Source organism: Panulirus ornatus, chromosome 56 (genome assembly GCF_036320965.1).
Source record: "Panulirus ornatus isolate Po-2019 chromosome 56, ASM3632096v1, whole genome shotgun sequence".
Classification (NCBI taxonomy): domain Eukaryota; kingdom Metazoa; phylum Arthropoda; class Malacostraca; order Decapoda; family Palinuridae; genus Panulirus; species Panulirus ornatus.
The window spans coordinates 30,385,955-30,402,023 of record NC_092279.1 but is presented as its reverse complement, the minus strand read 5'-3'; the positions used below and the strand labels follow the sequence as shown (position 1 = coordinate 30,402,023).

The following is a 16,069-nucleotide window of genomic DNA, read 5'->3' as shown; positions in this document are numbered from 1 at the left end:
GTCCTTGCCTCCCACCTTATACTATAGAGGCATTCCCTCCCTTCCTCCCTCCCACTCTATACTGCAGACATTCCCCCTCCCCCACTACCTCCCTCTCTCCTCCCCAGCCTCCCACAGTGTACGAAAGAAATAGTTAAAAGACACGGAGTTTGTGGGGAGGTGAGGTGTGTGTGTGTGTGTGTGTCCACGGACGGAGGGATAGCCTACACCCTCACTACTTCCCCCCTCTGACGCTCTGGCGGAGAGAGAGAGAGAGAGAGAGAGAGAGAGAGAGAGAGAGAGAGAGAGAGAGAGAGAGAGAGAGAGAGTTGTACCATGAGGCAGGTCGCTGGTGAGAGCTGACCAGTGGACGTGTTATTCACATGATGATGATGATGATATTGTAGACATACTGGAGGAGTTCCCAGTTGGCGGGGGAGTGTGCCGATCTTAAGAATATTACTGAAGAATAATGGTCGCTGCACACATGTAGACTCGCTGGACACATGTGGACTCGTAGGACACATGTGGACTCGTAGGACACATGTAGACTCGCTGGTCACATGTAGACTCGCTGCGCACATGTAGACTCGCTGCACACATGTAGACTCGCTGCACACATGTAGACTGTAGACTCGCTGCACACATGTAGACTCGCTGGACACATGTAGACTCGCTGGACACATGTAGACTCGCTGGACACATGTAGACTCGCTGGACACATGTAGACTCGTATCTTCATGAAAGGATTCCAAGGTTTCGTGTATTGTTGTTGTTCATGTAATAAGATCCAGGTTATTATTGGACAGTTTCTGAGAAAGGAATTGAAGCGGGAATGAAGTGAGTGGGACGTGTTCCTTACTGCAGTACAGACGTGATGGTGGCACCGGGGCAGTGTCTACTGACGGAGGGTGTGTGTGTGTGTGTGTGTGTGTGTTGGTGTAGAAGGGAGAGCCGGGTTGGTAGTGGAAGGAGCGTTGCTCGTGAGCTGGTAGTTTACAGCGTCAGTATGGGGTTACTGGTAGCTGGCAGTGTTGGTCGTACTGAGGTTTGGAATAATGACGTCCTTCACAACGACCCTGCGATCTTTCATCACGAAGTTACGACCTTGGATCAGAACGTGACAAGCCTGGACCACGACGAAACGACCCTTGACCACGACGATACAACCAGGGGGTATGATGGTGGTGTGGGCCACCTCGGGTTGACCGTCTCATCACCTGCGCTGCGAAGGGAAAAGGAAAGAAGTTGTCGCACACGCAACAATAGAGGAACTGGAGGGTAAGCACATATGGCGATAGGCTAGGCTGGATCCTGAGAAGAATCAGAACGAGACATACAATATCAGTGTTGGCTGGAGCCTGGCTACGTACAGCCTGCCGCAGATATTGGTGAGGTTTGCAGCTTTCAGACGAGAGTAACAGCTGTGGAACTGTGCCTGTTAGAACGTAGATGTGAGAGCTTCGTCAGGATACACCTGGAAATACGGGAAGGCCGACACACCCACCTGATTCTCCCCGGGAATGTCACACTTGGAACATTGTATTAGAATTCCCCGAGGGGAGGAAATGTCTTGAGAAAATAGCAGTATACAACAATATCATTTGGCCCAAAGACTTCGGCACGTTTTCGAACACAGAACTTGAGGTGTGTGTGTGTGTGTGTGTGTGTGTGTGTGTGTGTGTAGGGAAGGCAGCCACAGGTTGCAGAGCGTGCGAGGAAGGGAGGTAGACCTTCCCGGGCCGGATGTCACATCAGCAAGATAGTTTACCACAAGGAATAGAGTGAATTGGAACGATGTGGTATACCGGGGTCGACGTGCTGTCATTGCTTTGAACCAGGGCATGTGAAGCGTCTAGGGTAAACCATGGAAAGTTTTGTGGGGCCTGGATGTGGAAAGGGAGCTGTGGTTTCGGTGCAGTATTGCCACTACCCCGGCAGACGGTGGCTGCCGATATATTGTCGGGCGTGGCGTTCGTGTGTGGTATCGGGTGGGGCGGCCACTGTGAGTCTGGGGGACGTATCACCCTTGCCCCTCACGCACCCCCCCGACCCCACATCATTATGTTTGGCCAACACTGTGTTGAAAGATAATGCCCAGTGTGTGATTTATTTGTTTGCCTACGTGGGTCGGACAAGAACACCTCAGATGTGGGCGAGGGAGTGGGTTGTGTGTGTACACGTTCATCTGGCAAGTGCCTGAGAGCCATCTTGAGCGGCTGGGGAAGGAACACAGTGCCTAGCTCGGCCTCAGGCTGCCCGCCACCCCCTCCCTATGTTGCGCTTCCCTAGCGAGACTTGTGATGCAGAGAGAGAGAGAGAGAGAGAGAGAGAGAGAGAGAGAGAGAGAGAGAGAGCCGTGGGTGGCGTTGGTCCTCCAGCGGAGGCTTGGTTACGTCAGGGTCGCGTGTCGCCTCTGGTCACCACCAGTCCAGGTGTTGTGAGTGTGTGGTCTCTGCCGTCTCCCGTGGAGGGCAGACCCCGAGAGACCTGGAGTGGCTGCAGGCTCACCGTGTGAGGAGCGGCGCCGCCCACGAACATGCCAGCTCCACAGGTGTATGCCAGGTAGTGGCAGGAGGAGTGGGGACCACTGGTCGTCCCACATGATGGTACATGGTGACCTGTACCTCGGTGGTAAGTTGTTTATTTCCAGTGTCGCTGGTGTGGCCAGCCGCTGGGGCGGGTTACCCGCACCGCACACTAAACCCGACCCACACTGCAGCCGGGGTGGCCCACTGCCTCCCCAGGGCCCTGTCGTGCTGCCACAGTGTTTACACCCGGCCTGACTGGAGTGTGTGTGTGTGTGTGTGTGTGTGTGTGTAATGTTGCAAGTGTTTACAAGACGGTGTTTGAATGTCGGGGGATTTATGAGTGCCTGGGGAGTCCATATTAGGTCCGGGTGCACTTGATGATGTGGTTGGGGAGGGTCACACAAGGAGTCGTCAACTGGGGCATGATCATATATCACCGTGAACCTGACCCTCACGAGGGAATGACACATGTGTTAAGTACAAGTGTTAGTAATGAGTTTCCTTCTTCCTTCGTCAGGTACCTGCGGCAGATGGATCTGGAGCGGCTGCCGCCCCTCGGCTACCTACCCTCCCTCAAGGCTCTCTACTTGTAAGTCGTTACGTCCCTGTTCTTCTTCCGTCAGATATTGACTGAACACAGCCTTATCATCTTCCATATCTTGTTAACGTAGAACAATGTTCTTCAGTTGCCTTTGGCCCGTCTGGTCCCGTTGTGTTATTTCTGGACATTCGGGAGAGCTGAGTAGATGACTTGTGTATAAATAGAGAGTCCATGTTACCCCACCCAGACGAGGTGGGCTCACAGCACCAGACGCCAGGTAACGTGTGGCTGTGTCTTGTAACCTACCTGTGGCTGAGGTAGCCATGCGCCTCAGGACACGGTTCGAATCCGACCAGTGATGTAACATGCTTTTATACAGGTGTATGATATTTTATATATATATATATATATATATATATATATATATATATATATATATATATATATATATATATATATATATATATATATGTGTGTATATATATATATATATATATATATATATATATATATATATGTGTGTGTGTGTGTGTGTGTGTGTGTGTGTGTATCATTTTTGTATTTTAACTTTCTAAAAGGGGAAACAGGAGTCACGCGGGGAGTACTCATCCTCCTCGAAGGCTCAGGTTGGGGTGTCTAAATGTGTGTGGATGTAACCAGGATGAGAAAAAAGGAGAGATAGGTAGTATGTTTGAGGAAAGGAACCTGGATGTTTTGGCTCTGAGAGAAACGAAGCTCAAGGGTAAAGGGGAAGAGCGGTTTGTGAATGTTTTGGGAGTAAAGTCAGGTGTTGGTGAGAGGACAAGAGCAAGGGAAGGAGTAGCACTACTCCTAAGACAGGAGTGGTGGGAGTATGTGATAGAGTGGGTGAAACTGAAAGTGGATGGAGAGAGATGGGTGATTGTTGGTGCATATGCACCTGGGCATGAGAAGAAAGATAATGAGAGGCAAGTGTTTTGGGAGCAGCCGAGAGAGTGTGTTAGTAATTTTAATGCACGAGACCGGTTTATAGTGATGGGTGACTTGAATGCAAAGGTGAGTAATGTGGCAGTTGAGGGAATAATTGGTGTACATGGGGTGTTCAGTGTTGTAAATGGAAAAGGCGAAGAGCTTGTAGATTTATTTGCTGTAAAAGGACTGGTGATTGGGAATACCTGGTTTAAAAAGCGAGATATACATAAGTATACGTATGTAAGTAGGAGAGATGGCCAGAGAGTGTTATTGGATTGTGTGTTAATTGATAGGCGCGCGAAAGAGAGACTTTTGGATGTTAATGTGCTGAGAGTTGCAACTTGAGGGATGTCTGATCATTATCTTGTGGAGGCGAAGGTTAAGATTGTAGAGGTTTTCAGAAAAGAAGATAGAATGTTGGGGGGAAGAGAGTGGTGAGAGTAAGTGAGCTTGGGAAGGAGACTGGTGTGAGGAAGTACCAGGTGAGACAGAGTGCAGAATGGAAAAAAGGTGAGAGCAAAGGACGTAAGGGAGTGGGGGAGGAATGTGATGTATTTAGGGAAGCAGTGATGGCTTGCGCAAAAGATGCTTGTGGCATGAGAAACGTGGGAGGTGGGCAAATTAGAAAGGGTAGTGAGTTGTGGGATGAAGTAAGATTATTAGTGAAAGAGAAGAGAGAGGCTTTTGGACGATATTTGCAGGGAAATAGTGCGAATGAGTGGGAGATGTATAAGAGAAAGAGACAGGTCAAGAGAAAGGTGCAAGAGGTGAAAAAGAGGGCAAATGAGAGTTAGGGTGAGAGAGTATCATTAGATTTTAGGGAGAATGAAAATATGTTGTTGAAGGAGGTAAATAAAAGTGTGTAAGTCAAGAGAACAAATGGGAAGATCGGTAAAGGGGGCTAATGGGAAGGTGATAACAAGTAGTTAGATGATAGAGTTGTAGATACAGGGTGTTTTGGTCGAGGTGGTGTGCGAAGTGAGAGGGTTAGGGAGAATGATTTAGGTAAACAGAAAAGAGGTAGTAAAAGCTTTGCGGAAGATGAGAGCCGGCAAGGTGGCGGGTTTGGATGGTATTGCAGTGGAATTTATTAAAAAAGGGGTGACTGTGTTGTTGACTGGTTGGTAAGGGATATTTAATGTATGTATGACTCATGGTGAGGTGCCTGAGTATTGGCGGAATGCATGTATAGTACCATTGTACACAGGCAAAGGGGATAAAGGTGAGTACTTGAATTACAGAGGTATAAGTTTGTTGAGTATTCCTGGTAAATTATATGGGAGGGTATTGATTGAGAGGGTGAAGGCATGTACAGAGCATCAGATTGGGGAAGAGCAGTGTGGTTTCAGAAGTGGTAGAGGATGTGTGGATCAGGTGTTTGCTTTGAAGAATGTATGTGAGAAATACTTAGAAAAGCAAATGGATTTGTTTGTAGCATGTATGGATCTGAGGAAGGCATATGATAGAGTTGATAGAGATGCTCTGTGGAACGTATTCAGAATATATGGTGTGGGAGGCAAGTTGTTAGAAGCAGTGAAAAGTTTTTATCGAGGATGTAAGGCATGTGTACGTGTAGGAAGAGAGGAAAGTGATTGGTTCTCAGTGAATATTGGTTTGCGGCAGGAGTGCGTGATGTTTCCACGGTTGTTTAATTTGTTTATGGATGGGGTTGTTAGGGAGGTGAATACAAGAGTTTTGGAGAGAGGGGCAAGTATGCAATCTGTTATGGATGAGAGAACTTGGGAAGTGAGTCAGTTGTTGTTCGCTGATGATACAACGCTGGTGGCTGATTCGGGTGAGAAACTGCAGAAGCTGGTGACTGAGTTTGGTAAAGGGTATGAAAGAAGAAAGCTGAGAGTAAATGTGAATAAGAGCAAGGTTATTAGGTACAGTAGGGTTGAGGGACAAGTCAATTGGGAGGTAAGTTTGAATGGAGAAAAACTGGAGGAAGTGAAGTGTTTTACAAATCTGGGAGTGGATTTGGCAGAAGATGGGACCATGGAAGCGGAAGTGAGTCACAGGGTGGGGGAGGGGGCGAAAGTTCTGGGAGCGTTGAAAATGTTTGAAGGAATAGTGGTTCCAACAATGCTATATTGAGGGTGGATGTGTTGGAAATGAGATGTTTAAGGACAATATGTGGTGTGAGGTGGTTTGATCTAGTAAGTAATGAAAGGGTAAGAGAGATGTGTGATAATAAAAAGAGTGTGGTTGAGAGAGCAGAAGAGGATGTTTTGAAATGGTTTGGTCACATGGAGAAAATGAGTGAGGAAAGATTGACAAAGAGGATATATGTGTCAGAGGTGGAGGGAACGAGGAGAAGTGGGAGGCCAAATTGGAGGTGGAAAGATGGAGTGAAAAAAAGATTTTGAGCGATCGGGGCTTGGACGTGCAGGAGGGGGAAAGGCATGCAAGGAATAGAGTGAATTGGAACGATGTAGTATACCGGGGTCGACGTACTGTCAGTCGATTGAACCAGGGCATGTGAAGCGTCTGGGGTAAATCATGGAAAGTTTTGTGGGGCCTGGATGTGGAAAGGGAGCTGTGGTTTCGGTGCATTATACATGACAGCTAGAGACTGAGTGTGAACGAATGTAGCCTTTGTTGTCTTTTCCTAGCGCTACCTCGCGCGTGTGCGGGGGGAGGGGGTTGTCATTTCATGTGTGGCGGGGTGGCGATGGGAATAATTCAAGGCAGCAAGTATGAATTATGTACATATATATATATATATATATATATATATATATATATATATATATATATATATATATATATATAAACATGTACATATATATATATATATATATATATATATATATATATATATATATATATATATATATATATATATATATATATAAACATGTACATAATTCATACTTGCTGCCTTGAATTATTCCCATCGACACCCCGCCACACATGAAATGACAACCCCCTCCCCCCGCACACGCGCGAGGTAGCGCTAGGAAAAGACAACAAAGGCTACATTCGTTCACAGTCTCTAGCTGTCATGTATAATGCACCGAAACCACAGCTCCCTTTCCACATCCAGGCTATATATATATATATATATATATATATATATATATATATATATATATATATATATATATATATATATATATATATATATATATAGCTGCGTATTTATATATACATTTATATGTTGAAATGTATAGGTATGTATATGTGCGTGTGTGGACGTGTATGTATATAAATGTGTATGTGGGTGGGTTGGGCCATTCTTTCGTCTGTTTCCTTGCGCTACCTCGCTAATCGGGAGACCGACAAAGTATGATAATATATATATATATATATATATATATATATATATATATATATATATATATATATATATATATATATATATATATATATATATGTATGTATGTATGTATGATTATAGTTTATGTAGCTTCTTATATATGTAGTATGCAGTGGTGTAATGACTGACTATAGAAAGTATGTATTATTGTATAGAGATGTGACGACAGTGTGTGATGTTGGTCAGCCGCTGAGAGCACGACCCCCCGAGCACAGCAGTATGACCCTTGCATACGACGCCCTGACCTCTGACCGGACCCGGTCATAAGGGCAGGGCATCATACTTTGGTATCGAAGGGTTGCATAGTCGTGCCGGGCTGTGTCGTGGACGGGACATTGTCGGAGGACCAGTGTCTGAGAGAGAGAGAGAGAGAGAGAGAGAGAGAGAGAGAGAGAGAGAGAGAGAGAGAGAGAGAGAGAGAGAGAGAGAGAGAGAGCATTAAGAGTGTGTGTGTGTGTGTAGGTGGTGAGGACGAACATGAGAGTCATACACCTTCTGCAGGTCAGGGGTAAGTCTGGCTCCGGACGTTCCCCACCTCCTGACGGAGGCGTTCCCTTCACCCGCGTCCCTCTTGTGTTGCAGGAGCGGCAACCTGCTGGCGTCCGTGGACGAGGTCTCGCTGGTCGGCATGCCCAACCTGCAGGAGCTGGACCTATCCAGGAACCAACTGACGTCCCTATCCCCGACGCCCTTCGTCAACCTGACCCTCATCAGGCTGTGAGTACACTGCCTCCTCTCTCCTGCTGGGGGAGGATGGAGGGTGTGTGGTGTACCTGTACACCTTCAGTACTTGTGTACATCCATGATTACAGTGTACCGAGCTCTTAACCTGTTGTGCACGTGTGTGCGGCCACAGAACACCAGGGCACAGACCCAGAACACCAGGGCACGGACCCAGAACACCAGGGCACGGACCCAGAACACCAGGACACGGACCTAGAACACCAGGGCACAGACCCAGAACAGGGCACAGACCCAGAGCACCAGGGCACTGACCCAGAACACCAGGGCACAGACCCAGAACACCAGGGCACGGACCCAGAACACCAGGGCACAGACCCAGAACACCAGGGCACGGACCCAGAACACCAGGGCACGGACCCAGAACACCAGGGCACAGACCCAGAACACCAGGGCACAGACCCAGAACACCAGGGCACGGACCCAGAAAACGAGGGCATGGCTCTTGGGTGTAATGACTCATTCTTTGACCTGATCTTTAAGGCCTCACTGGGGCCACACTATAATACCTTCCCCACCAGGGCCACACTACAGAACCTTCCTCACCAGGGCCGCACTACAGTACCTTTCCCACCAGGGCCACACTACAGTACCTTCCCCCACCAGGGCCACACTACCGTACCTTCCCCACCAGGGCCACACTACAGTACCTTTCCCCCCAGGGCCACACTATAGTATCGTCTCCCCACTAGGGCCACACTACAGTACCATCCCCACTAGGGCCACACTACAGTACCTTCCTCACTAGGGCCACAATACAGTACCTTCCGCACCAGGACTACACTACAGTACCTTCCCCACCAGGGCCACACTATAGTATCGTCTCCCCACTAGGGCCACAGCAAGTCACACAGGACTGCGTGTGGATTGGCAATAGAATAAGCAGTGTTAAGGAAGTGGGTGTAAGTGTAGTGTGTGTGTGTGTGTGTGTGTGTGTGTGTGTGTATGTACCCATGGTCTTCTGCATTATACCGTGTGTAGTGTGGACCATGTGTGGTCTGGGAGACGGGTGGTACTGAGTGTGTAGTGGACGAGTGAGGACCATCCCCTCCAGGGCTGGCGCTCACACAGCTCCTCACTTGGCGTGGAGCTGGGTGTGGGTGGTAATGCAGGAGGAGGGGAGGACTAGCGTCATCATGTGGCTCATGTGATGTAGTGGGAGGAAGGCATGATCGAGGTGGGCAACAATATCATACAGTGGAACATTCGTATAGGAAGGGGAGAGTGTTCGGTGGGGCGACAGTGTAGGAGGGGGAGAGTGTTCGGTGGGGCGACAGTGTAGGAGGGGGAGAATGTGCGGTGGATGGACAGTATAGTGGAGGGTGACTGCTCAGTGTAGGAGGGGAGATTGTATGGTGGAGCGACAGTACAGGAGGGGGGAGATTACATAGTGGCGCGACAGTATAGCTTGGGGAGACTATACTGCTGAGCGACAGTATAGCTTGGGGAGACTATACATCTGAGCGACAGTACAGGAGGGATAACTATACAGTGAAGCTATAGTATAGAGGGGAGACTATACAGGGGTGTTAAAGTATAGGAAGAGGTGACTATACTATAGAGCTGCAGTATATGAGGGGTGACTATACAGTGGAGCGATATTATAGGATGGGGTGAGTATACAGTGGAACGACTGTATAGCAGGGGGTGAACGACAGTAGAGAAGGAGGTGATTATTTTGGGGCGACAGTGTAGGAGGGGTGACTATACAGCGGGGCGACAGTGTAGGAATGGTGACTATACAGCGGGGCGACAGTGTAGGAGGGGTGACTATACAGCGGGGCGACAGTGTAGGAATGGTGACTATACAGCGGGGCGACAGTGTAGGAGGGGTGACTATACAGCGGGGCGACAGTGTAGGAATGGTGACTATACAGCGGGGCGACAGTGTGGGAGGGGGTGACTATACAGCGGGGCGACAGTGTAGGAGGGGTGACTATACAGCGGGGCGACAGTGTAGGAGAGGGTGACTATACAGCGGGGCGACAGTGTAGGAATGGTGACTATACAGCGGGGCGACAGTGTGGGAGGGGTGACTATACAGCGGGGCGACAGTGTAGGAATGGTGACTATACAGCGGGGCGACAGTGTAGGAGGGGTGACTATACAGCGGGGCGACAGTGTAGGAATGGTGACTATACAGCGGGGCGACAATGTAGGAATGGTGACTATACAGCGGGGCGACAGTGTGGGAGGGGGTGACTATACAGCGGGGCGACAGTGTAGGAGAGGGTGACTATACAGCGGGGCGACAGTGTAGGAGAGGGTGACTATACAGCGGGGCGTCAGTGTAGGAGAGGGTGACTATACAGCGGGGCGACAGTGTAGGAATGGTGACTATACAGCGGGGCGACAGTGTGGGAGGGGGTGACTATACAGCGGGGCGACAGTGTAGGAGTGGGTGACTATACAGCGGGGCGACAGTGTAGGAGAGGGTGACTATACAGCGGGGCGACAGTGTAGGAGAGGGTGACTATACAGCGGGGCGACAGTGTAGGAGGGGTGACTATACAGCGGGGCGACAGTGTAGGAATGGTGACTATACAGCGGGGCGACAGTGTGGGAGGGGGTGACTATACAGCGGAGCGACAGTGTAGGAGAGGGTGACTATACAGCGGGGCGACAGTGTAGGAATGGTGACTATACAGCGGGGCGACAATGTAGGAATGGTGACTATACAGCGGGGCGACATTGTAGGAGGGGTGACTATACAGCGGGGCGACAGTGTAGGAATGGTGACTATACAGCGGGGCGACAATGTAGGAAGGTGACTATACAGCGGGGCGACAGTGTGGAGGGGGGTGACTATACAGCGGGGCGACAGTGTAGGAGAGGGTGACTTACAGCGGGCGACAGTGTAGGAGAGGGTGACTATACACGGGGCGACAGTGTAGGAGGGTGACTATACAGCGGGGCGACAGTGTAGGAATGGTGACTATACAGCGGGGCGACAGTGTAGGAGGGGTGGACTATACAGCGGGGCGACAGTGAGGAATGGTGACTATACAGCGGGGCGACAGTGTAGGGAGGGGTGACTATACAGCGGGGCGACAGTGTAGGAGGGGGTGACTATACAGCGGGGCGACAGTGGAGGGGGGGGTGACTATACAGCGGGGCGACAGTGGAAGGGGGGTGACTATACAGCGGGGCGACAGTGTAGGAGGGGTGACTATACAGCGGGGCGACAGTGTAGGAGGGGTGACTATACAGCGGGGCGACAGTGTAGGAGGGGTGACTATACAGCGGGGCGACAGTGTAGGAATGGTGACTATACAGCGGGGCGACAGTGTAGGAATGGTGACTATACAGCGGGGCGACAGTGTAGGAGGGGTGACTATACAGCGGGGCGACAGTGTAGGAGGGGTGACTATACAGCGGGGCGACAGTAGGAGGGGTGACTATACAGCGGGGCGACAGTGTAGGAGGGGTGACTATACAGCGGGGCGACAGTGTAGGGATGGTGACTATACAGCGGGGCGACAGTGTAGGAGGGGTGACTATACAGCGGGGCGACAGTGTAGGAATGGTGACTATACAGCGGGGCGACAGTGTAGGAGGGGGTGACTATACAGCGGGGCGACAGTGTAGGAGGGGTGACTATACTGCGGGGCGACAGTGTAGGAATGGTGACTATACAGCGGGGCGACAGTGTAGGAATGGTGACTATACAGCGGGGCGACAGTGGAGGGAGGAGTGACTATACAGCGGGGCGACAGTGTAGGAGGGGGTGACTATACAGCGGGGCGACAGTCGAGAGGGGGGGGGTGACTATACAGCGGGGCGACAGTGGAGGGGGGAGGGGTGACTATACAGCGGGGCGACAGTGGAGGGGGGAGGTGACTATACAGCGGGGCGACAGTGGAGGGAGGGGGTGACTATACAGCGGGGTGACAGTGGAGGGAGGGGGTGACTATACAGTGGGGCGACAGTGGAGGGGGGAGGGGTGACTATAGAGCGGGGCGACAGTAGTGCTACAATCTCAGCCAGACACTCCCTCCTCCCCTCGACTTATTTCGGGAGGGGTAGACAATAGCGTGGCCAGGTTTATATACCATGTTATATATATAGCAGTACACGGGTATTGTAGTAGCTGTAGAACATGATATAAACATACCACAATACGAGTAATGTTACATGTGTGGTAGAAGTAGATAGTGTATTGTAGATAAGTAGAGAGGACGTAGATATAATCAGAAGTTTGTGCCAAGTCATATTGGCACATGGTGGAGTTGCAGTCTTTCGCCTTTATGTCACTTCCATAAGGGCCCCCCTAGACTCCGTTTTCTAATCTTAGGTTTGTCTAAGGGGTTACTTAAAAGAAGAAGACGTGATCATGCGTTGTATGATGAGTTATTCCCCAGTGATCATGGAAGGGCTGTAGTGTACCGTTGCATGACACTATGTACACGCACGCACCCTCTGTTGTCTGTTGGTCACGGAAATAATTCTTGTGCAGACCAGGAAGACGTGGATGTTAAGGTGGGGAGGTGGAAGGAGGAAGTGGAGGATGTATGGAGTGGGAGGTGTGAGTACAGAACATCTGGTCACAGGAACGTTGACATATTATTAAGCTGACACAGAGGCCCCGCGCTCCTGCCTCACACACAAGCCGGCTGTCTGAACAAAGCCTTCGCCAGTGGTTTAAGGTAGGAAGACATATGGTCTTAGCTCACATTACACCACCATTGATGCTGGGTTAAAAAGCTTCTGTGAGATTTGTGGAGGATTTCTCGTTGGAACAGCGGTCAACTTTGAAGGGATTACAGTCAACTGGAAAATTGTGTGGAATGAATGAAATGATATATTATGATTTAAACTATATGTCAGCAACACATGGATCTCAGACTTTTGTTGTTAAGTCGATGTATTGGATTCGTGGTCATGGCCTATTTTAAGTCGTACAGGCTTGTGGGGAGGTGGTGTAGTCACCGGCATAGCCTGCCGTTAAATGATGACGTCAGCAGCGCATCTCGCGCATTTATTGGTCGTGCCCCGCCCCCCCCCCCCCGGCATCTGCCAGCTGATGGCCAGGGGACCCGTATCGTAATTAAAAGATAGATGAAGATAGATAATTATGTCGTATGTTAAAAAGTCCCGTGACGTATGTAGATAGTGATGCGCGGCTGGTCGTTCACGAGATAACAAGATATTACCAAATGTCACACACACGATGCTAAATGTGTTACACATTGCACGATAAATGAAAATGGAAAAAGTACGATAATTATAACTTTTAGGACATCCACTTCTTACCTAACCTACCTAACCTAACCTAACCTAACCTAACCTAACCTAACCTAACCTAACGTAACCAAACCCAAACATCACAACTAAATTTGTCACGAGTTCTGGTATCGTATGATGCTAACCCAGAAACTTTTATCCTTAAATAACTTTACCTCATCCCGTCCATAAATAAGTTATCGTAATGTAAGAACCGTACGCCAAACTGGCCTAACCCGACATACGTAACTTTACCATAAACTAACTAGAATGAGAAAGTTATTATTTATGATAACTTAAGAAGAGCAAGAGCTGGGTTATAATTGATCAGGTGAGTTGTTTACACATTATAGAAAAGATGGAGTTCATAAAAACATCGCACAAGTTCACTCACTGGTGACGTGGAATGTGGTAATATATTCAGTTATGATGATCTTCAATGTTCATCAATGTTTGAATTATAAATATTCATCTTGATCAGGTTCTCGTGGGTGTTGTGAGTAATGATCATAACGTGAGTTGTGAACCTGTTCCGTCTGGTTGTGGGGTGAGGCCACTTGTGGGGTGTTCTAGACTTGTTTTCTCCTGCAGTTGTGGGGTGGGTGAGGGTTGTGGAGGGGTGTTGTGGGTGGCTTTATCCTGGGATTGTATTGTGGGTGAGGGTTGTAGGTGGCTCTATCCTGGGATTGTATTGTGGGTGAGGGTTGTAGGTGGCTCTATCCTGGGATTGTATTGTGGGTGAGGGTTGTAGGTGGCTCTATCCTGGGATTGTATTGTGGGTGAGGGTTGTAGGTGGCTCTATCCTGGGATTATATTGTGGGTGAGGGTTGTAGGTGGCTCTATCCTGGGATTATATTGTGGGTGAGGGTTGTAGGTGCCTCTATCCTGGGATTATATTGTGGGTGAGGGTTGTGGGGTGGATGGGGGCGTTGTGGATAAAGGGTGTGGGGGATGATGGTGGGTGTTGTGGGTGGGGTAGGAGGAGGGTTGGGCGGCGCCACCCACTTGCGGGCGCCGCTCATCATCTCGTTGAGATTGATCGCTTTATGACCAGCGTGCCCGTGTGCTGCCCTCCCTCCCTCCTCAGTTCCTTCCCTCCCTTCCAACTCCCTCCTCCTTCCAAGCTCCCTCCACCCCCTGGTCCTTCCACCCCCCCAATTCCCTCCACCTCCCTCCATTTCAACAAATTTGCCACCGTAACCCTACCTTCTGTCACAGTTGTCACCGTCACGCTGCCTACTGTTACAGTCGTCACTGTCACCCTCCCTCCCGTCACAGTTGTCACCGCCACCCTCCCGTCACAGTTGTCACCGTCACCCTAACGTCACAGTTGTCACCGTCACCCTAACGTCACAGTTGTTACCGTCACCCGCCCGTCACAGTTTTCACCGTCACCCTAACGTCACAGTTGTCACCGTCACGCTAACGTCACAGTTGTCACCGTCACCCTAACGTCACAGTTGTCACCGCCACCCTCACGTCACAGTTGTCACCGTCACCCTAACGTCACAGTTGTTACCGTCACCCGCCCGTCACAGTTTTCACCGTCACCCTAACGTCACAGTTGTCACCGTCACGCTAACGTCATAGTTGTCACCGTCACCCTAACGTCACACTTGTCACCGTCACCCGCCCGTCACAGTTGTCACCGTCACCCTAACGTCACAGTTGTTACCGTCACCCTAACGTCACAGTTGTCACCGTCACCCTCCCGTCACAGTTGAAAATGGAGGGGAGGTGACAGTGATCTGAGCTGTGTTGGAATTTAGTGTAACAGTGACGTCAGTGATGGGAGGGAACAGCCGCGCGTGCCCAGGACCCGCTCACGACAGCTGGTGAGGGGAGCATCAGACCCGCTCACGACAGCTGGTGAGGGGAGCATCAGACCCGCTCACGACAGCTGGTGAGGGGAGCATCAGACCCGCTCACGACAGCTGGTGAGGGGAGCATCAGACCCGCTCACGACAGCTGGTGAGGGGAGCATCAGACCCGTTCACGACAGCTGGTGAGGGGAGCATCAGACCCGCTCACGACAGCTGGTGAGGGGAGCATCAGACCCGCTCACGACAGCTGGTGAGGCCAGCATCAGACCTCCTTGCGAAGCTGGTGAGGGGAGCATCAGACCCGCTCACGACAGCTGGTGAGGCCAGCATCAGACCCGCTCACGACAGCTGGTGAGGCCAGCATCAGACCTCCTTGCGAAGCTGGTGAGGGGAGCATCAGACCCGCTCACGACAGCTGGTGAGGCCAACACCAGGCCTGCTTACGACAGCTGGTGAGGCCAACACCAGAACTGCTTACGACAGCTGGTGAGGCCAACACCAGACCTGCTCACAACAGCTGGTGAGGCCAACACCAGACCTGCTTACGACAGCTGGTGAGGCCAACACCAGACCTGCTCACGACAGCTGGTGAGGCCAACACCAGACCTGCTCACAACAGCTGGTGAGGCCAACACCAGACCTGCTCACGACAGCTGGTGAGGCTAACACCAGACCTGCTTACGACAGCTGGTGAGGCCAACACCAGACCTGCTCACGACAGATGGTGAGGCCAACACCAGACCTGCTCACGACAGCTGGTGAGGCCAACACCAGACCTGCTTACGACAGCTGGTGAGGCCAACACCAGAACTGCTTACGACAGCTGGTGAGGCCAACATTAGACCTGCTCACGACAGCTGGTGAGGCCAACACAAGACCCGCTCACGACAGCTGGTGAGGCCAACACCAGACCTGCTCACGACAGCTGGTGAGGCCAACACCAGACCTGCTCACAACT

General features: G+C 50.4%; 1 protein-coding gene across 1 annotated transcript in view; it reads left to right on the top strand.

Moving 5' to 3' along the window:
- LOC139766047 (leucine-rich repeats and immunoglobulin-like domains protein 3) overlaps positions 1-16,069 on the top strand; it is a 290,521-nt gene that overhangs the window by 225,064 nt on the left and 49,388 nt on the right. Inside the window, exons 3-4 of the mRNA XM_071694188.1 lie at positions 3,028-3,099; positions 7,907-8,041. Coding sequence (XP_071550289.1) covers positions 3,028-3,099; positions 7,907-8,041 — 207 coding nt within the window. The remainder of the gene's footprint in view (positions 1-3,027; positions 3,100-7,906; positions 8,042-16,069) is intronic.